The sequence below is a fragment of the Staurois parvus genome, unplaced genomic scaffold (genome assembly GCF_062004578.1).
Source record: "Staurois parvus isolate SC_StPar_1 unplaced genomic scaffold, SC_StPar_1.0 ptg000217l, whole genome shotgun sequence".
NCBI classification, from domain to species: domain Eukaryota; kingdom Metazoa; phylum Chordata; class Amphibia; order Anura; family Ranidae; genus Staurois; species Staurois parvus.
Window position 1 is genome coordinate 845,867 of NW_028318013.1, and position 23,091 is coordinate 868,957.

At 40.1% G+C, this 23,091-nt stretch overlaps 1 protein-coding gene across 4 annotated transcripts in view; it reads right to left on the bottom strand.

Annotated features, from left to right (window-relative positions):
• The window catches only part of MRTFB (myocardin related transcription factor B), a 261,703-nt gene that overhangs the window by 63,739 nt on the left and 174,873 nt on the right, over nt 1-23,091 (bottom strand). For 2 of the 4 annotated variants that reach the window (XM_089679047.1, XM_089679048.1), the window contains 4 exons: nt 13,624-13,689; nt 9,278-9,333; nt 8,566-8,641; nt 1,733-1,780 (listed from right to left, as the gene is read on the bottom strand). In XM_089679047.1, the coding sequence (XP_089535173.1) occupies nt 1,733-1,780; nt 8,566-8,641; nt 9,278-9,333; nt 13,624-13,689 (246 nt within the window). The remainder of the gene's footprint in view (nt 1-1,732; nt 1,781-8,565; nt 8,642-9,277; nt 9,334-13,623; nt 13,690-23,091) is intronic. The other 2 variants (XM_089679049.1, XM_089679046.1) reach the window with 1 other exon arrangement.

The following is a 23,091-nucleotide window of genomic DNA, read 5'->3' on the forward strand; positions in this document are numbered from 1 at the left end:
TTACTACAGAATGCAAACTGTCAGTAAGGAAAGAATACCTTACTGCTGTTAGATTACTTTAATTCAACATTTGTTTTTAGTCATTTCCATAGAAATGCATAATAACTAATTATTTCTATGGTCTTGCTGGTCTCTCCAGATTCTTTGTGTAACACTATACAACAGAGTAGAGAGTACACTGGTCTTGTGTGATATCTTTAAAAAAACATAAAAAATGTTTATCTTCTACTCGCAAAATATACTTGGCAAAAGTGCATATAACACAAAATCCATCGGAAGTAAGACTCGTTCAATCCACTGGATACGGGTGACCAACTGTCAAACCCATTCAGCATCATACAGTATAGTAACTGCCTCTCAGAGCTCTAAGGAAGAGGACGCACCCTTGAAATGCGTAAGCCATGATGAAAGTTTGAGGCACCGACTGTGTTGCTCTATAGCAGGGCTACTGAATTAAAATTCATGGAGGCTTGGTTGGTAACATTTTCTTTCTGTAGAGGTTCGAAACTCATTTTTCTTCTATTACTCAGGTCTTTCGCTTTACAGTCCCCTTTGCATTAATATCCTCAATCCCCCCTTTACCATCAGAGCCCCCCCATACATCACAACTCCCTTTCACATCAGAGCCCCCCAACATTATAGCCCTGCTTCCATCACAGCCCCCCCTTCACATCACAGTCCCTCTTACAATCACAATCCCCAAGATCACAGCTCCCCCTCTCCTGACATCACAGACCCTTCATATCACAGCGCTCCCTCCACTCACATCACAATCCCCCATATACAGCTCTCCTCACATCACAGCCCCCCATATCACAGCTCTCCTCACATCTCAGCCTCCCAGTATTATAGCTCCCCCCTCTCAAATCATAACTCCCTCCTATCACATCTCCTCCCCCCCATATCACAACCCCTTCCCCCCCCCCATTTCACAGCTCCCCTCTCTCACTTCACAGCCCCCCATATCACCACTCCCTCCTCTCGCTTCACAGACCCCATATCACAGCTCCCCCCTCTCACTTCACAGCTCCCCCCCTCACAGCTACCCAAACTCAGATTCCCCCTCTGATATCACAGCCCCCTCTACCGCATAATCTTCCCCATACCTTAACACATTGGGGAGGGAGAAATGGTGAGGTAGACTCCTGTTCTATATGTACTCATCTGCCACCGCCATCGTCGCTGCTGCTTTTGAAATCACAGCAGGGAAGACGGCAGGACTCTTCTGAATGCACTGGCTTGCCGTCGCCAAAGCTGAACTCAGAGCAGGGAGGAGGGCGGGAGGAACGGAAGGACGGACCTCTCTTCTGAATATACCAGCTTGCTGCCGCTGAACTCAGAGCAGGGAGGACGGGTGGCATAGAAGGCTTCCAATGAGGGTGGGAGCTGCCCACCTCTTCCTGGTAAAAAAGCAAGTGACCCGCATGAAAGGTTGGCTCCCCTTCCCCACTCCCCTGTAGACCTACAGTATTTCCCACCCTCCTCCTTGCTTTGAGTTCAGCAGCAGCAAGCCGGTACATTCAGATGAGTCCTTCCTTCCATTCCTCCTGCCCTCTTCCCTGCTGAAATTCAACAGCAGCAGCAGTCACGATGGCCATGGCAGAAGAGTGCATACAGAACAGGAGTCCACCCTGCCATTCCTACCGATTACTAACAGCTGCAGCAGCGGGAGGAGAGGCGTCCAATCAGGCTGTTAAGTGGTGTGGCCGTGGTCCAGTCCATTTAGTGATACCTGGTAGGTTTGACAGTTGGTCACCTGTATCCAGTGGATTCAGCAAGTCTGAAAAGGAATAGATTTTGTGTTATTTTCACTTTTACTAAGCAGCTTTTATTAGTAAAAGGGCTTTTGCACACAAGTGGCAGAGCTTGTTCAATGTAATTAATGTACTTTTGAAAAAAATTTCAAGTTTTTTTTTTTTAAAGCAGTGCTATCATAAATACAATTTAAAAAAAAATAGAAAACTTTTTGGAGCTAGAGACAGAAATTCAGCATCCCCCACACTGACGAGTGAGAGAAGGGCTTAGATCTGGACTGCAGGTTTGGGGGCTCAGGTCTTCTGGCGTAAATGAGTTTAAGCTTGGACTTGGACCAGAAGACAGAGAAAAAAAAACAACTTTTTGTTTCAGGACCAGATATTTTACACATTGGAGTTTTTGTTTTGTTTTTTTCTGAGACAAAATGGACTCTTTTCCTCTTGATTTCTTTGAGAACTTGTCAAAAAAAAAAAATCATCTGCATGAGACATTTCCAGCATGGAATCTCCACAAGCAATGTTTAAGCCAAAAGATACTCAGCATATGTACCAAAAGAAGACCCATTCTAGATACTTGGCAAATGGTTTCTGCAAGCCTATAGACACCATTGTGTAGGGCCACAGGCAAGAGCTCCAGTTATTGGAGAACAAAAAGGATTTCTTAGTAAAGAACAACTGAGCCATGGCCTTAGACCAGGCAGCTTAAGTCTGGCAGGTGGATGTGGTCACAACAGCTGGTTGTACAGCCTGCAAGGGAGAACAAAGCCTTACTTAGGGCTTCTAGTCCTTTATCCACTGGGTCCTTGAACACTTAGAATGTCCTCTACAGGGGATCCGTAAAGTGGTATTAGACTTAGGAGCAAAGATTTATTATATTGCACCTGACCAAGACTTAGATGTGGTGGCTGCATTAGTTTTAGTTTTTAAGCTCTCTTTTCTTTATTTTCACCTGGAGATCTAGCTCAGTGTTTCTCCACCTTTTTCCAGTCAAGATACCCTTTATAAGTCTGGACAACCTGGAGCACCCCATTCTAAAATGTAAAAAACTAAACTAATAATTTCACATACTGGAGCAGCATAAACACCTGTAAAGCACCCAACATAAGAAGTGATCTAATCTTTCAAAGCAAATACACTTTTGCACACTGATAATCCAGCATTTCATCTCCTTCATTTTCTCTCCCCCATGCAGCTAACATGACAACAGTGCTGACAGAGGGGTGGGGGCATCAAACAAGACTGCTGTGCAGGGGCCAGTCATCTTCCTTATTAACCAATGATGTCACTGGTTGTTAGGACACTGGCCTGCACAGCGCCTGAGGTTGTAATGTGACAATGAAAACCTGTGACTTTGTGTAACAAAGAAGCAGGCTTGATCCATCCGATGCCTTGTACACAATTTTTAGCCAATCTGTGTCAATTCTCAGGCATTTTGCCAAGTCATACCTTTAATACCCAGAAGGCACCCAGGTTAAATAGGGCTGATCTAGCCAGTAACGTGGTTGTTTTTCAACAGAATAAGCTGTCCTGCAGATGTAGCCATTTGAAGGTCAAGACAAACCATTTATCACTGATGGGTGCTTACAATGAACAGCTTATATCAATTAATGTAAAACCTTTAACCAAAAAAAAAACAAAAAAACACAACCTGTTGCTGTAACGGCTTATAAAGTGTTAGCTGGCGTTTGGCTTCAATTTGTTAGTGTATCGAAATTTGTTATTATATAGAAATATGTTAGTATACTCCGCTCCTCCCTGACTGACAATGCTGCTGTTCAAAGGTGTCTCTTGTTGCTCCTTCATTCAGAGTGGGGGCACTCTAATACAGAAGTTGTGTTAAATGGCCAGATCACCAGGTGAAAAACAAGGAAGGGAAAAAAGCCCTAAAAAAAGAAAGAAAGAAAAAAAAAAAAGAATGCAGCCACCACATCTAATTGGTAAGCTGCAATATATACAATTTTTGGTACTGGGTTTAATAGTGCTTTATGTTACTGTAAAAACAGGAAAATGGCTGGCTCAACAGAAGAGCCTGTTTCTTTAGGAACCCTTCAATAGGATATTTATGGACAAAACACTTGGCAGGGGAATAGATCTTTATAGGATAAAGTCAGCAACAGTACAAGACAGGCTGTAAAGCAGGTGTACAGCCTTGGTGGTTGTTATACTACCATCATATAAACAAACCCTTGGCTATCTGGGGTTGTTTTAATAATTATTTTCAGTTTCAATATTTTCATTGGAAACTTCCATTAAAAATGACCATAATAGGCACAACAGCATGGGTCAAATATGGGAACAGGTGACAATCCGCAATGCAGGTGGAGTTTGCTACTGGCAAACAAATAAGAATAATGACATGTAACTGCAATTTTACATAAACCACCATTTAGCTGGTGGTTATTGGGCTGCCCAGGTTTTCTGATGCAAAGCAGTGCCTGAGTAACAGATAAAGAAGAAGAATGAAACAAATATTGTGAGCATTCTCCAGTTGAGGAGAACATGTCCCAAGCAGAAAAAAAAAAACAAAAACAAAAAAAATGGCCATTAAGGCTCAGAAAACCTGGTCAGCCCAAAAACCACCACCTCAATGGATGTTTAACATCTTGCAGAAATGGGGAAAGAGAGCTACAGTCTGCCCCACTGCTCCTCCTAGTTGCCAGCACAAAAACGATCATGAAGGAGACTGAATATATATATTGCACAGTGCTTGAAAAGGTATTTATATCCCTTGAATTTTCCACATTTTGTCATGTTACAACCAAAAACGTAATGTATTTTCTTGGGATTTTATGTGATAGACAAACAAAGTGGCACATAATTGTGAAGTGGAAGGAAAATGTTAAATGTCAAAATTTCTTACAAATAAATAATAAAAGTGTGGCATGTATTTGTATTCAGCCCCCTTTAATTGAGTCCACCTGTGTGTAATTTAATCTCAGAATAAACAATGCTGTTCTGTTAAGCCCTCAGAGGTTTGGTAGAGAACATTAGTGAATAAAAAGCATCATAAAGGCCAAGGAACACACCACACAGGTCAGGGATAAAGTTGTGGAGACATTTAAAGCAGGTTATGGAGCATTGTTCAATCATCCGGGAAAAAAAAAAAAAAGTATGGCATAACTGCAAACCTACCAAGATATGGCTGTCCACCTAAACGGACAAGCCGAGCAAAGGGGAATTAATCAGAGAAGCAGCCAAGAGGCTAAAGGTAAATCTGGAGGAGCTGCATAAATCCACAGCTCAGGTGGGAAAATCTGTCTACAGGACAACGATTAGTCATGCACTCCACAAATCTGGCCACAAAAGTGGCAAGAAGAAAGCCATTGTTGAAAGAAAGTCATAAGAAGTCCAGTTTGCAAGAAGCTATGTGGGGAACACAGCAAACATGTGGAAGAAGGTGCTCTGGTCAGATGAGACCAAAATTGAACATTTTGACCTAAAAGCAAAATGCTATGTGTGGTGAAAAATTAACACTGCACATCACCCTGAACACACCATCCCCACTGTGAAACATGGTGATGGCGGCATCATGTTGTGGGGATGCTTTTCTTTAGCAGGGACAGGGAAGCTGGTCAGAGTTGATGGGAAGATGAATGGAGCCAAATACAGGGCAATCTTAGAAGATAACCTGTTAGAGTCTGCAAAAGACTTGAGCGGAGGTTCACCTTCCAGCAGGACAACGACCCTAAACATACAGCCAGAGCTACAATAGAATGGTTTAGATCAAAGCATATTCATGTGATAACGTGGCCCTGACCTAAACCCAATTGAGAAACTGTGGCAAGACTTGAAAATTGCTCTTCACAGACGCTCTGCATCCAATCTGACAGAGCTCAAGCTAATTTTGCAAAGAAAAATGGGCAAAAATGTCACTCTCTAGATCATTTTCCTTCCACTTCACAATTATGCGCCACTTTGTGTTGCTCTATCACATAAAATCCCAATAAAATACATTTATGTTTTTGGTTGTAACATGACAAAATGTGGAAAATTTCAAGGGGTATGAATACTTTTTCAAGGCACTGTATCCATGGATTATAAAGAATTCAAATCGCAGGGAGGTATCTTGTAGGATACTAACCAACTTTTCATTGGTCATGACCCAGATAAACTTATGCCTCATCCCCACTAGGTCAACTGTGGGTTTCTTTCAAGTGGTTGCAATGCCTATCTTGGCTGTAAGGAACATAAAATAAATCAAAGTTTGAGTGTGTCTGTGCACCTCAGCTACAGGTTAAGCGAAGAAGGATACCTTGGGATCCTTTACGTTTACCAAGGTAACCGAGTATATATGCTTGTGAACTCTTATCCAGAAGCACTTGTCTTTACTACACAACTACCATGTGTGAAACATCGAAATCACTTGGCCACAGATCCGAAAACAGAGTGAGGAAGAATCCGGGTACATTTTGGGGAGGCATTCAGGTACTACGTACCAACAAAACAGGACTTTAAAGCCCGTCCTCTACCAGACAAATATTAACTCCTTTGTATGTTCTGGTTAACCAATCTTTCTCATCAATTTCCATCCCTAAACCCCTTTCCTAAGTCAGCATATAGGATAATTCGCCCATGGTACTGGCAAAGTGTTTATACAGCTCAGAAATGCCGCCCCTCTGATTCTCATCATGATAGCATCTGTTTTCAAAAGCCGTCTGCGTTGAAATAACAGCAGTAGAACATTGCACAGGTGGGACAAACTTCTATGGGCGATAAAATGACCAATGCGATAAAGGTCTTTATTCAGCCACTATTGGAACTCTTGAGGGTGTAGGCCAGGTGAAAATGCAGCATTGTGGGAAAACAGGCACAACAGGAGCATGGGGAGACTAGAGAGAGGCAAATTAACAGGTTAAGTCTCACAAATATAAAGAATGGGATAGGGCAGAATATCACCCGCAGGATTCTCGAGGGAATCCGCATCTAGAGATCGATGGGCTGCGGTGCACAGGCTTGGGCCTCCAGCACTATCCGAAATAAAATATTTTATCAGTTATTTTTTACAACACAGGCTAATTACTATGTGTAAGAGCTTCATCTCTGTTTCTGGATTTTCGGTAACCCATATTCACATTGTTCTGGCTTATAAATACATATGGTCGTGCACACAAAAAAGCATTATTAGGCTGGCTGTAATGCTTGCTGTTATCTACTATGCTACCAGGAACAATTTAGAAGATTATTAATACAATCAGTCATTCAGTGACTCATCAGAATGCCAGTGTTTCCCCCACTGCTTGTAACTTGCTGCTTAATCTCATTATTTCTATACATTAGCAAAACTGAAAACAAAGAATGCCATCTGTACAATCCTTCCACAATAGCAGAGGCCATGGGGATGCTAAGCTCCTACATAATACTACAGGCAAACGAAGCTGAAAGCACCAACTTGTTATTGGTTAGACTAGAGTAATGCATTTCTATTTTAGTTTCAATTCTGCCAAGAAGCAACAAGTGAACACGAGTCCAATGTGTGCTTTGGCCAACTCAAGAGACTAAAACCGCAAGCTTTTGAAATGGTTTGTCAGGTGTGATATGCCTGACAAAAGTTTTAGAATGTTCGAAAAGCTTGCATTTTCATTCTGTCGTTCAAATAATATTATTACATGCCATAGTACAGCATTCCTCCCAATTAACATCCTTTAAAGCCTCCTGGGTGGCCACATTGGCTCCTTCCATAGTGAAGGCATAAGTGTAGCCAACCAGGGACAGACATGGGTTATTCACAGGACTACCAAGTGAAAATAAAGGAGAAAGGGAAATTAATGCAGCCATCACATGAGAATTCGTAAACTGATAATAGATGCTGTAATTTTCAATGGGGAGGTGGTGGTTCGCAGGCCAATTACTGCACCTATGTTGTCATGCAGGGCCAAAATTACTTCTAATCATGAAAAGAAACTTCTTGAAATTAAACATGTCGTGTAACTTCTGCTCTGAAACTGTACACACAGCTTTTATATCACAAAATATTGCATAATATAGTAAACCATAAGTACAAATAAAGGTGATGCCTACAATCATGTCCACTGCTGGAAATTTGTCAAGTAGACTGGAGCATGAAGAGGGTGGAGAACTACTGGCCTAGTGCACTCAGACAAGTCTGCTGACAAGTACTCAGCAAACAGGTCACACCCAAGTATGTCCCAAAGTTTGTTTACATAGCACAGTAGCAGAAAAATGATGCCAGGAAAGGTAAAGCAGTTCTATGTTTTCAGAATACAGCTACAAATAGTGATCACTGGCATATTTCCTTCTCCATCTTTATGGGTAGCAGTAAACACCCCTGAGTGATCATTTCTGGTGGGGTGGTGGGAAGGCAGTTAGGTAGATTTCAGGTGATCAATAATGTTTTCTTTAGATAAAGCTTGCTAGCTTTTCTCTCACCTCTTTCCTCTATTCTGTGTAACACAAATGTGAACAATAATCAAAGAAACATTTAGGCTCCATTCACACTATGCTTTTTCAAATCTCGGAAGGAATCGCGTAAAAGTGTGTAAACGCACAATTGCATTCATTTCAATGGCACCTAAAAATGCAGGGCATTTTTGCTGCGATCACATTGCGGTTTTTAGCACAGCAAACATGCCGCGATTGCGCAAACCAAATTGCGAGATGCGTGATGTCCAAAAAAGGTTCCGGAACCTTTTTTTGAAATCACATACTGTGAATGGAGCCTTAAAGAAACTGTCAGTCAGTACACCCTACAACCAATGTCTCACAAGGACTGGTGTAACTAGCTTTGTTCATACATATCACATTTACACTATTATTTGGTAATTTACAAACTATGCATTAACATGACCGTTACCTTCTAAAATGTGCATCCTTACTAATTCAGATCTATCTGGCCGGCTTCGAATCTTGTGCTTTAGGAAATTTTCAGTCTGTTCATGGGAAAAAATAAAAGTGGAATTTATGCAACACAGAGAAGTATTTCAGCATATATGAGGAGTATTCTAAACTACCTTGCAGCCAAAACAAGACTGGTCTTAAAAGATCTGATTGTTCAAAATATCCAACACATGGCAAATTTACTACTTAGGGCTAATCTGCTACCAGAAATCGGTATACATTGTCCCTTTCTAAATTTATATTTGAAGCAAATATCTATAGTGAGGATGAGCAAACTCATTAACAAATACGATGAATTGCTGTAAATCTGAAATTGTACATTTCAATGACCATCTATATTCCATTGTGTACTCTCTATGGAGATTTTGCCCTATTAGAGATCATTATTGTGCATTTTCTATCTATTGCATGAAATAGGATATGAATAATTTCAGAATTAAACAGCAATAAGACTATGCAAAAAGAATTGTACCAAAATCTGCCTTCATTTGAATAGATCTCAGATCCAAAGATAAGAAAACGTGCATAGACTGTGGCATTTTTCATCTTCGACAGTTTCTTGTTTTCCTTTATCTACTGCGCTTTCTCTGAAAATATTTTAGCAGGCCTCAACACCTTTACTGTGAATTGATTTCATATAAAAAATTTAATTCTAGGTTAATTCTTACCCTGGCTCTTTCCAAGCTTTTAATCTGTTCATGAAATGCAGCTGGGCTTTTTAAAGCTGAAAAACAAGAGAAGACAATTTCAGCAAGGATAGCACTGAAAGGAATACTAGGACTTGGGAACAAAGTAAAACAAAATACCCAAGTCACAGCAAATTACAACCTTTAGAAGTTTCAACTTTTTAAAAAAAATATAAATACAGGAAAAAAGGTAACATTTATATTTTTGTATTTTGATGCCAGTTTTGACTCTATTATATACTGAGTGGTCAAAGTCAGTTGTCACTTAATACATACACATTCGGCCCATGTGTACGGCAGCCGGTCCAACAGAAGCTGGGCATTTGGCTGGCTTCTGTCAAAAGGGTCATGACAGAAAAAGGATGGTCGATCGGCTCCCGATCAGCGCTCTCAGCCATCGTTAGAACAGTCAATGTGAGTTAGATAGTACTAAAATAGGCCACGTAGTCCACCGCTCCTCTCTGTCCCGCAGGTACCATCAAGTGAATTCCAGCAGATGTAGATTGTGAAAACATCGACCTCACATCCGCCTTGTGTTCCACGCTGGTTGGCGTGGACTTCCTGGCTCCTGCCTTGGTTCCTCAGCCATGGGACTATGCAGTGGGACTATGCAGATATGATCAGCCCATACATATTATTCATTATGTCTGTGTTTTGACCTTCTTGTGAATAAACTGATCATTTTAATATTACACTTAGGTGGCACTTCACTCCCCCTTTTCTTTCTTTTGTACATCATGATAGGTTATTCTTACTACTACAACTTTTTTGGTTCTTTTTCTTTGCATTGCTGTCCTTCTCCGATTGCTCTAGTTGCTATATCGTCAGCTCTCTTGTCACTGCTGCCTTTGTATTTATTTTTTTATAAATAAGACAATTCATGCTAAGATCAGTGGTAGCACTGTGGCAGTGGATACTGCAAGTGCAGGGGGAGAGAGGTCATCAGGAGGCTCCACTGCAATTTTGCTATGGAGTTGTATGATCTAAAGTTGAGCCCCTGAATTCTATTTAGTCAATATGCTTTGTTTGAAGCTAGCATGTTTTTAACTGTCTGACAGCTCCTCTATCTTTCACAACAGTTGTGAGCATAGAGCTACATAATGCATAGAAATGTGTGGTTTCCTGACTCCTATTTCTGTCTGCTCCCCTACAATTCTGAAAACAGAAGTAAAGACTAACAACCAAATGCACATATGTGTTTTCCTTACTGCAAAATGTAGATAAAGACTGGGGATGAGCTTTGGCGTGTTCAAACTAGAATCCAAACCCATGTGTGAGCCAGCCAAGAAACGATCACCTGTATAGGTCAATCATTTGCAGCCAGGCATTCCCTACCCTGCAGCCACACGTGTACAGCGGGCAAGTATGTGTACAGCTACAGGGCAGGGAGTTCCCCAGCCGCAGATGTTTGGCCTGTACAGGTGATAACATGCTGGTGGGCTCACACACGAGTTTGGATCCTAGATTGAACACTCCTAAGCTCATCAATGGTAAAGGCACATCTGTTAGATTCAGCACACCTTTTGATTCAACCCTCAAAGCTAATCTTTCACTGCAAAAAAAGCCAATGCTAAACTTTAGCTTTAATAAAAAGAATATAAAATGTAAAGATATATAGCAAGGAATCAGCACTAGCAATATAAGCCAATATTGTCATATATTTCACTACAATACTGAAAATATTCTACATTCAAGTTGTATGCTGCAGAAACATTTTGTGGTCTGAAAGGGAGTGGTACTTCAGTATGTTAAACTGATGTAATCCTTCTCGTCATTTCCACAGTTGCTTATTAAGGGAAATGAAGCACATGAATCGGTCTGGTTTTACCAGGCTGTATACTTTTTTATTTAGGGAGCATGTGGTTTTATATCTTCACATTTTCCTCATCAAAATTCACAATCCAGTTTTAGCTCATGTGTTCAAAGGTCAGACATTAGATATTCACAGAAGTGGTCTAGACAAAGGTAGAGCTGGATGTCTAGATGCCTCAGAACAAAGGCCTGGAATTGATTCTGATGAACACAAGTAATTCCTTTTGTCCACTCCAATGCTAAAGACCTTATGGAATGTCCTGTTATTTTATTCCTTTTACAATCAATTTGCAATCATTACAAAAACTGAATACGAAAAGGATGTTATTCATTGATTTACCCTCAACTTGGGTTTTAGGTAAACATTTCTGTATCAACACTTAGTTTACAACACATGGCCAAAATTTTAACATTCATCACAATGTAAATATAAGTTAACTAGACAAGGATTTATTACATAATTGGTTTTAATGAACAAAATGTAAAGGATAAATTCACCTTTTGGACAAAAATAATAAATGCACACTTTTTTGCAGGTAAAAAAAAAATGTGCATTTATTATTTTTGTCCAAAAGGAGCCTGGAAAGCATTGCACCAAAAATCAGTAGATCGCTGATGCGATGTAGGGCTCAGTTCACACTAGCTTTGTCAGCAGGTGTCAGACAGGCCTTTGGGAAGCATTTTTAATGCTGCGGGACTTGCAGTTCATTCACGGAAGTCCATGAATGAATGATGCAGCTGCGTGGGCATGGCTGCAGCTATGGGAACAGGTTACATGTTCCACCCTAAAAACGGGTGGAACATGTAACATGTTCCCAAAGTGAACTTATCCTTTAAAGGCAGCATGAAAATGTATTTGTTGCAGAGTAAGCTCTGGTTCAAACTGGTGTGACTTGCCATGTGATTTGACAGTTCCAAATCACATGAGAAGTCGCATCCCATTGCCAGCAATGGAACCATCCATATCGCCATGACTCAAAAAGCAGCAATTATGAAAAAGGTTCTTGCACTACTTTTTGTCAATTTCATTGTGACTTGCATAGACTTCTGTTATTTGAAGTGACAAACACAAATGAAATCAGAAGTGCAAATCGCCACTGATATGCAGCTTTCAAATTGTAATGAAGTAGCCTGATTTCAAAGTCACACCAGTGTGAACCGGGGCTAGAGGTCAACAAACCTTCAGCAACTTTTTTTCATTTTTGCTCTTAGCTACAGATTATTTCTGATGATATGACATCACCTTTATGATTAAACAACCTTTCGTCCATGCTTGTTAGGATTCTGTTTTTAGCCAATTGCTTTTTGGCAGTGATAGTACCTCTTTACATTAAGCATACCTTCAAAGTGCTGAACACATGTTTATTCACCCCATTTTACAATGCATTTACGTATAGGAAAACAGATCCATACCACATCCTTACCAGATTTAGTTTTAATGCCAATGAACACAAACTGTAACAAAATAGGCAATAAATTGCTATGCTTTAATCAAGAACATGAAAGCAAATCTCACTCAAGTGAAAACAAATACTAGAAGACTGCAACATTTGTTAAAAGCCTAAGTTTATATTATTTTTTAATCAGCACAAGGGACAGTACTTACACTGAATAAAAAACATCCCTCATGAAACTGGCTGCCTTTAAATATTAATTCCTCTAATAGACCCCTGATACCTCCATAGGGTCCATGCAAATGGGCTTGAATAAAAATTGGTGCTTCTTCTAGGACTTGTGTTTTGTCTGTAGACACAGCTTAATGTTATGCTATGTGTCCATGCACATTAGGAAGTTTAGAGGCACAGTTTAATCTCAGTGTTTAGACACGGAAAAAAACATTCCTGTTTGCTTTTTTGATTGGAGTTTTCTGGCAGAAAAAAAAAAAAAAGCCAAACGTTCCTAAATGTGCCTAAGCATGTGTACATGTGCTCTGTAAGAGCACTTTTATCTGGCAAGGGAGCTGGCATTTTTTTTAAGCCCAGTGTGCATGGAGCCTAAAGAGAACTTGTCATCTGCACTTTACCATCACATAGGGGGTTTATGACTTGAACTGTTTGACATCAAATTGGTATAATATACTTACAGTTTTTTACAGGTTTTAAAGACCCAGATGTTTTACCAGAAACCGCTAACCATTGCACAAAGTGTTTTCTCCTTTTTGTGCTGGTCATAAAAGACCCACAAACTTGTAGTGAGAGAAGTAGAACCAGAGTGGACCACCAAAAAGAAGTCCGTGTTCACACAGTGCCTGCATGTAGGCAAATGTAGTTGCTCCAGACCAACTATACAAAAGTTGTTGTTAAAACAGTAACACTCATTAAGATTATCATTATGCTAAGCACTAAACATTTTATATTCTCCTTTATTAAAACAGAAATAACTTGTGACAAAAGGGAAGGGGAAAAGGGGTTTGGAAAAATGTTAATAAATTGTAGATGAGTATGTATAAAAATGTTTTTGCATGTTTTGTAAGCTGTAATAACAAAAAAAAAAAAACGAAATAACTAGTGACTTACGTGGCATGATGCCCTGGTCTACAAGTTGCTCTCTTGTTCGCCTTTGTTGCAGACGCAACTGGAGCACTGAAAGAGAGAGGAACAGAAGTGGTTAGGAATAGTCTGACTCACACTTGCCAGTCCTTATGTAAGATTTCACGTCAAGCAACTAGACTATCAGAAAGCCGTTAAAGTTGAATTTCTAAACTGTAAACCAAGTTTTATTCAAATAATCAGCATCAGACTACAAACATCAGTTTCAGCAAATCATTTATAGAACTTCAAAAATAAAAAACAACAGCACAGTGCAATTTAAAAGTTATTCGTTCTTTTGCTTACCATAATTCATCATTATAGCTTTTGTCAGCGTTTTGTCTCATATATTTCTTCTTTTGATAAAAAATACACTTTAGAGCAGGCTCTCTCAACTCCCCCCAAGAGGAACCCCTAAAATAATTTTTGTGGTCCATTGCCTAGATTGGTGGCCAGTAGGAAGAATGCCCCCCCAACATTAGTGGTCAGTAGAAAAAATTCCCCTCCCCCTTACATTAGTGATCAGTAGTAGAAACAATGCCACCCTTACAGACAGCTAAAATAGATTATTGGTGTCATGTTGCTGGTATTGACAATTGGTGTTGGCCCTGGAACTATGCGGGCACCATCAAATGAGAGGTCAATCAGCAAAACCCAAGGGACCCCTGGTAGCCTCTTGATGAACCCTTGGGGTCCACAGAAAGCTGGTTGAGAATGGCTGCTTTGGAGTGAATTCGGTGACACAGAAGTGCCTACTCACAGGGCATAGTGAATATATTGTATATCACAGAATTCAAGTAAATGTGTGGGGATCTTTACAAAGTAAGTTCACAAACTTCAAGATCAGTCAAAAGTAAAAAGAGTAGGCTAGAAAAAATGGAAACACAAAGTGGAAATAAGTAGAACTATTTTAAATGTTGACCATAAATACGCTTTAATGGGACGTTGCTGAGATGAAACTTTCTGATTGAAGCGGTATTAAACCCAAACCAAAAATGTAATATATTGCAGCTTACCAGTCATTAGATGTGGTGGCTGCATACATTCCTTTTTTAGACTATTTTCCCCCCTTATTTTCACTTGGCGATGTGACCAGCAACATACATCCTGTATTAGGCTACGTTCACACTAGCGTTGTGTGCAGGCGGCAGAGAGGCGTTTGGGAAGCGTTTTTACCGCTTCCCAAACGCCTCTGACAGTTCTGCACATTGCAGCACATGGTGCTGTTCTAACGGGAGCGTTAGCGTCGCGTCAAAATGGACACCACTGGTCGAGTCAGGTGGCGTTGAAGCCTCCTACTCTAGTCTATGGCGCCATGAGGCGTTTGTGGAGCGGTAACACCATTTAAATTTCATTATAGGCGTTTGCGGAGCGTTTTAACGCTCGGCAAACGCCTAGCAACCGCCGCTAAACTGCGCATGCGGCATTTGCCGTTAAAAAATGCTCCGCAAACGCTGGACCAACGCTTGCCAAACGCTATAGGGGCGTTTGGCAAGCGTTGGTAAAACAGATAAGTGTGAACGAGCCCTTAGAGTGCTTCTACTCTGGATAAATGAGCACAGGAGGCATCTTTGAACAGCAGTATTGTCAGTCTGGGAGAGGGGTGTGTGAGATGTACTAGCAGATTTAAATACACTAACAAAAGCCAAACTCCAGCTATTAATAAGCAGTTACAGAAAACAGTTTTTTTTCCATTTTGGGATAAATGTTTTACGTAAATAAAAGCACTTAAATGTAAGCACTGTTAAACGATTTGTCTCATCCCTGTAACTGATATATCTGCAAGAGAGTTTGTGCTTTTGAAAAACAATAGACTTACTAGCTGGTTTGCCGTTACTGATCTATAAAAAATAGTTGCCTGGCTTTCTCTGGGTTCAGTGTTTTCCTGTATATCTTAGAACAAACATGCAGGATGTGAAGACAAAGCAGTTAGAACTCCAGATTTATTTGTTCCAGTGCACTGCATCAAGGTACAGAGAGGAAACCTGTACTGAGCAAAAATGGAAGGTGCCATTACCCAGCTCTCTTGTTCTAAATTCCAGTTTCTTAGCTGTTCTGCTGAGATAATGGCTTCAGTACATTCTGAGTCACTGATGCAGCACAAATATGCAGATCAGGAGTTCTAACTTCACTAGCTACATGGCTTCTGTGACTTGAATTAGGTCCAGAGACAGCAAGACAATTTTTAGAAGGTGGTCTGCAATGGTGTCCAAGCTGGTTATCCTTAGAAGTGAAAAGTCAAGTCTCCAGAACAGGTTGTACAGGGCTGTATTAACCCTCAGGACTGGCTGGAGAAATTACAAATTACAGGCTAATGCTGTCTGATTGCCTGTGAAATCTACATACAGCTTCAGCCTGTCACTGATTTGTATAAGCCTTCTGCCCATGGCTGATAGCTGTTGATACCCACTGCAGAAATACACTGAGCTGGGCAGTGTTCAGCCCTGATCCACCATGTGCACAAGATCCAAATTAAATTTCTTATCTGTACTTGGTCGTTTATCTGGAGTTAAAGTGGAATTTGACGCAAAAGAGGAAGTTTCGCTTGTTTGCATCCTAATCCCTCCTGCACTGCTACATTTGGCACTTTTTTTTGGTGGGGGGGAGTTTATCTGGTTTTGACAAGTACCTGCTCCCACTTCTGGTTAGATCCCCATCATTACGTTCGGCCCCTCCCTCCCCCCTAGCCTCGTGGGACAAATCATAGGTCCCATGTGGGACCATTTACAAAGCACAGCAGATCACTCAAGCACAGTTGAAAACCCAGAAGGCATCACTGCCAGTTTCCCTTGCTTAAGGTGCCAGCGCCTGCACCCGAAGCCGATTGAAGAACTGGCTTGGGAGAGGAGATCGCTGGATCCCTGGACAGGTAAGTGTCCTTGTATTAAAAGTCAGCAGCTACAGTATTTGACTTTTAATTTTCTAGGGGGAGACTGGAGCTCCTCTAAGATTTAATCATGTTGGATCTTCAGGAGAAGGTTCCCAGGTTATAACAAACAGAAGATACATAACAGAAAAAAAAAGCTTTTCAAAACAAGGATTTGTGCATTGGGAAAACTGGCTAAAACCATTACCAGTTGGTTGCATCACTAAAACAGACACCTTTCTACATGGGAGATGACACACATTGAGCTGGGAACAGTCTGTGGCCCATACACTCAATATGGAGCGAGCAGCTGAAAATAAAACAGTGGGCACTAATGTGATATTCAGAAGGCACACAGCACTTGCTGCTTTCAAACACACAAGCAGTGGGTGAACAATGCTGTTTTGTTTTGAAGTCAGAACTGACACCATGAAGCTCCCTTAGCTCTGGCAGTGTAATTCTAATTTATTTTGAATAACAACTTAGTTCCGTGAGTGGTGGCCAGTTCCATGTTGTTGAAACCGCATGTAAGGCAACATCCATTCCCTGAAGAGCTTTTATAATCATATCAATGCAGAGAAGCCAAGTTTAAACTTTAATATAAGAAGTTTAAAAATGATATTAAACTCCAAACCAAAATATATTGTAGATTACCAATCTTCAGATGTGGTGGTTGCATTTTTTTTTTTTTTTTCTTCCTTTGACATTTTTCCCTCTGGTAATTTGGCCAGTAATACAACTCAAGTATTCGTGAGAGACAACTCTGGATGAATGAGCACAGGAGGCATAGCAGACAGCAGCAGTGTCAGTTTGGGGAAAGGGGAATGTTAAATGTATTAGTAGATTAAGAATACACTAACAAACTGAAGCTGAACTGCAGCAAACATTTTTTAGTTCTTTTGGGATACAAGTTTTGCATGAATACATAAAAGTTAATCATTTTAACGACCCCTGCCACTGTTAATTGGTTTGTCTCATCCATGTAAACTGATACATTATGCTGGCGAGCTTGTGCTTTTGAAAAAAAAAAACCACACTTGCTGGCTGTATCGCCAGGTGAAAATAGAAGAAGCGAAGCCTAAAAAAGGAATACAGCCATCACATCTGAGAATTGGTAAGCTGCAATATAATAAATACTTGTTTTTGGGTTTAATCCCACTTTAAGAAATATTTATTTATAAACCTTAGGGGAAAAACCGTAAGTATGATCACACACACTCCAGTCAATATATATTATTTAACTAACCTGCTTGAATTTGAGACTATAATACAAATGTCTTTAGATGATATCCACTTTGTGTCTACAAAATGGTGTCCATAGGCTGAGGCACTGAGCAGGTTTGACTGTTAAGAGAAATACTTCCAGAGCAAATGGATGGATACTTTCTCTATTGTTAAAGCGGAATACCAGCTATAATCTTTATTGTATACTTACTGTGCATTGGCACAATGTAAATATGCATATTTGAAAACCAACAATAACTTTTGTAGTTGGTGCTACTATAGCGATATTCTATCTTCTGGATTCCATGCCTAGCGGCCTTCCCTCTGTACACTGACCACGGGGGTTTGCTCACTCAGCACTGCTGCCATTCAAAAAAGACATTTTTTCAAAGAATACAATACTTTCTCTGATTGCACAAGGTGGAGAGGAGAGACGGTGATGTCAATGTCCACTTTATCCAATTAGACAATGCCTTGAATCTGGAATCAAGGGTAAAAATCTTGGCTGCTCTTGGTGCAAAGGTGCCAGAAAGAAATCGTATAACTTTTTATGTCACCATTTGAAGAGAAACAGGCGTAGCACTAAAAGAATAGCCGAGGAAGGTTTAATCTGAAAATTGCTAAACAGGTGGCAAAACATTTTGACAAATCATTTCAACCATTGAGATCAAAGACCGTTGGAGCAACTGATACCAGCACCACTTCTTGAAGACCTATAGGCACCTCTGCTAGGTGTTCTCCACCCAAAAACTGACACGAGGACATGAAGGAAGGAGAGATCTTGTCAATACAAATAACATTAGAAATCCTTTAGTCAAATCAAACAGCAGTAAACACTAAAAAAGTAGAGTGAAAATCTTCCAGGGGTACACCTGTTTCGCTGACAATTGCTACAGGAACAATTACTTCTCACTTTGTGGAGATTTTATCTCACTTCATGCTGTGTCTCTCAACCTGGAGATATGTTTATTATTCCTTATTGAGGCTATAGAAGCAATATAAACCTTGCAGATCTTTTTATTCTTCCCTAGTCTATCCAGCATTAGTTTTGGCTGGAGTTCCACTTGACGGCCTCCTTTACACTTCTGTGTACCTAAATAGCTGCATATTCATGCGTTAAGGTGTGTTGCGTTAAGACAGCCTATTCATTGTAATTGGGCTGGCAGTGCAACTTAATGCACTATAACAAGTGTGTTGGCAGCGACTGTATTGAGAGTGCCATTCCAAAAGGTATGACACAGCAATACATAGGTGTTAAAGCAAACAATGGCATATAACAAAAAAAAAAAAAAAAAACTGCAACAATATTTTTAACAGACACTTAGGAGACATTTTATGACAAAATCCCGACAAAAATGTGCACAGGCTGAAATGTCCAACAGTATCAAAAATGGCTTCACCTAGGGAACACTGCTATTTTCAGATTAGAATCAGATACTAAACAGAGCATTCACTGGCAGAATACATTGACCTTGATTTACTAAAACAGTAAACTATTCTCTTTCAAAATGAACGTTTACTTTGCAGGTGAATAATGTGACCACTTTGCAAAGAATACTCAATCACCTGCAGCGAAAAAAAAAAAAAACATCTGATTGAATATGACTATATGATTGAAATCGGCACATCCCCACCTCATTCAGTAAGCCAAGTAAAAAATATGTTTACAAAAAGAGAAAATTTCCTTAGCCAAGTGTAAGAGGTGTATTTTGGCCAACTTCAATCATGCAATTATGTACTGGAAAAATCCTGTGTTTTTCCAATTTTCTTGCAGATGATTGGGTAGGTTTTGCAAAGTGAACTGTCACTCTGTTTCTCCCCATTCACTAAGACAATTGAAAAGTCACCTTGACAGCAAGTGAATATGCTCTACTCCTTTACAAAATCAATCCCACCAAGTCTACAGCTAAATAAACTGATAACTATGTTAATGTTTCACATCTATGAATTCCACTATGTGCCAAACTGTTTGCAGCTGCACTATAATGAAAGTCTTGATTTAGGGTCCGTTCACACCACAATATGTACAAAAATGTACTACAAACATACTGAAAATGCATGTCCAATAAACACATACATTATATTGCAAAAAGTATTGGGACGCCTGCCTTTTCACACACAATAACTTTAATGGCATCCCAGTCTTCAATATTGAGTTGGCCCACCCTTTGCAGCTTCAACTCTTCTGGGAAGGCTGTCCACAAGGGTTAGGAGTGTGTCTATGGGAATGTTTGACCATTCTTCCAGAAGTGCATTTGTGAGGTCAGGGACTGATATCGGACGAGAGGCCTGGCTCACAGTCTCCACTCTAATTCACCCCAAAGGTGTTCTATCAAGTTGAGCTCAAGACTCTGGGGTGGAGGAATGTGAATGGCCTGCACAAATTCGCTCATCCATTTCTGCACTGGTGCCCAAACTGTTCCCACAAAGTTGGGAGCATGAAATTGTTCCAAACGTCTTGGTATGCGGACGCCTTAAGAATTTCCTTTACTGGAACTAAGGAGCCAAGCACATCCCTTGGAAAACAACCCCACACCATAATCCCCCCTTCCACGAAACTTTACACTTGGCACAATTTAGTCAGGCAGTTACTGTTCTCCTGGCAACCGCCAAACCCAAACACGCCCATCGGATTGCCAGACAAAGAAGTGTGATTCATCACTCCAGAGAACAGGTCTCCACTGCTCTAGAATCCAGTGGCGGCGTACTTTACACCACGGCATCAGAAGCTTTGCATTGCACTTGGTGATGTAAGGCTTGGACGCAGCTGCTCGGCCATGGAATCCCATTCCATGAAACTCTCCACACATTATTGTTGTGATAATCTGAAGGTCACATGAAGTTTGGAGGTATTTAGCTATTGACAGTTGGCGACTTCTGAACACTGTGCGCTTCAGCATGCGCTGACCCCGCTCTGTTATTTTACGTGGCCTACCACTTGGTGCTGCTGTTCCCAGTTGCTTCTACTTTGTTATTATACCACTAAAAGTTTGCCATGGAAAATTTAGTAGCCAGGAAATTTCACAGGTGGCAACCTATCACGGTACCACGCTTGAATTCACTGAGCTTCTGAGAGCAACCCATTCTTTCACAAATGTTTGTAGAAGCAGTCTGCATGCCCAATGCAGGCCATAGACTGTTCGTTTATCGGACGATTGTTCGTCCGAAAAACTAAACATCGGTTGTTCTGTTGCCACCAATGATTGGGAAAATCGGCTGTTTTTCACACATTTTCCAGCATGACCTATAAAAGAAATGGAGGAACCGCAAAAATCGGCCGATGCCATTGCCCCACTAACAGTACGAAAATCATCCGACTATTCTTTCAGATGAAAAATCAGCCGATAAACAAACCGTCCATGGCCTGCATAAGTGCTTGATTTTATACACCTGTGGCCATGGAGGTGATTGGAACACCTGAATCCAATGACAGAGGGGTGTCTCAATACTTTTGGCAATATAGTGTATTTGCATGCAATTTAATTCATGCTGCATTGCATTTATCGGTTCTGGCATGCATTTTAATGTGTCTTTGTTGATTAGCATTTTGAATTTTTTTTTTTTTTTCTCATCATTCTGTTTCCTGGAAGCTTTTTCACTTCAGTTGTGTTGACTTTAGTTGCATTGCAAAGCATACATGTTCCATTTTAACACACTGAACACTCACAATGTTTTGGTGGAACAGAGGCACATAGAAAATTGTTTTCTGTGTGCCCTCGCAATGATGAAAGTTTATCTAGTGCAGAAAAACGCAGGTCACTGGACATGGTGTGAACAAGCCCTAAAAGAAAGGGAAGCTATCGAGAACAAGGTTTGATCTTGAAAAACTAGCAGAGGTACAGTAAATGTAATTTTCAAGTAATAGGAAAACAAATGTGCCTTTTGTCTCTACACATGACAACACAATTCAATATTCTATATAACCAAACAGCAATTCAAAGATTAAAACATGGAAGAGGAATGAGAACTTGGTTTGTTTAAATTAGAACATATTTCTTTTTGCTTTATTTCTGATTTTCATTTAATTTCCATATTTCATTATAGAAAGTGCTAGAGACCAATAAGGCATTGAATACCATGTAGAGAATGTACATGTCTTGAGAAAATGATCTGAGCACATTGCTGTGTTTTGAAATGAGGAATTGGGTTGGAGGATGAACGGTTTTGAAAGCTCTTATTTTTAGATTTGCAGAAAGATCGGCTTGCCATTACTGTAAATGCTTCTATGTATAACTGTATACTTAGTGGTGGTACTCTCTTAACATGGGGGTTCCTCAAGTGCATCATCTAACATCACCAAAGGGACGTTCACAATATTCAGTTCCGAGAATTCTACAAAAAAGCTCAGACTGCAGACATGCAGAATGTTGCTGAACATGACCGACAACTACAAACATGCCATACAAGTTGTTGGGGATGAGCAACATGCTTCATAAACTGGAGACCCATTACATAAGACTGCTAAAGATCAGCTTCAGAAATCAGACAGTGCTTCCACACTTGTGAACCCTAGACCCCAATTAAAAAAATACTTCATCCACAGTTGATAGTGCTCAGCAAGATTCACATTAAGGTCTCATGCACATTGAGCTCATAAATGCCTGTTTTACAGACGTTTGACTTTTTTTATTTCTGTCTCTAAAAGCCTCTCCATGTTAGCCTATGTGTCCATACATTCATGGGCATTTACTGGAGTTTACAGGCATGAGCCCTTAAGAGGCAGAAATAAAAAAAACTATCACTTGTGAATTCAAGAGAGGAAAATTTTGGCTCGTAAAACATCAAAAACGTGCTAGGCTTGTTTAGCACTTGAGCTTTTATTCATTTCAATGGCCAGAATAGACTAATATTCTGGTCATTGAAATGAATGAATGCCCAAGCATTTGTAGTGCCTAAACGAGTTTGCCAAAACGAGACTTAGGTGAGTTTTTGAAGCTGCTTTTCTCCTTCCAGTAAAAAAGGAATTTGGCTGCCTGCACATTAACATTTATGTTCCTAGACGCTATCAGCATATTTTTTTTCTGCTCCTAGAAGCTAAATAGTGTTATCCTATGTGTCCATGCACACTACTTTGGGCTATTAGCCTTTTGTGAGCTTCAGCATCTAGGAGCAGAAAAACAAAATGTTTTTGTAGAGTTTTTGGAGTGTTTTTCAAGCAGAAAAACAAAAAAAAACAAACGTAAATGCTCCTAAAGACTACTAAAACGCTTCTAACAGCTTTTTTTCTAGCTTTGTTTTTTTTTCTCTACATGTACTTAAAAATGCTAATAAAATGTTAACGCTCCTAAAACAGGTATATCCAGCATTTTTTGAGCTTAAAAAAAAAAAAAAAAAAAATGCTAGTGTGCATGGAGCCTAAGAAAAGT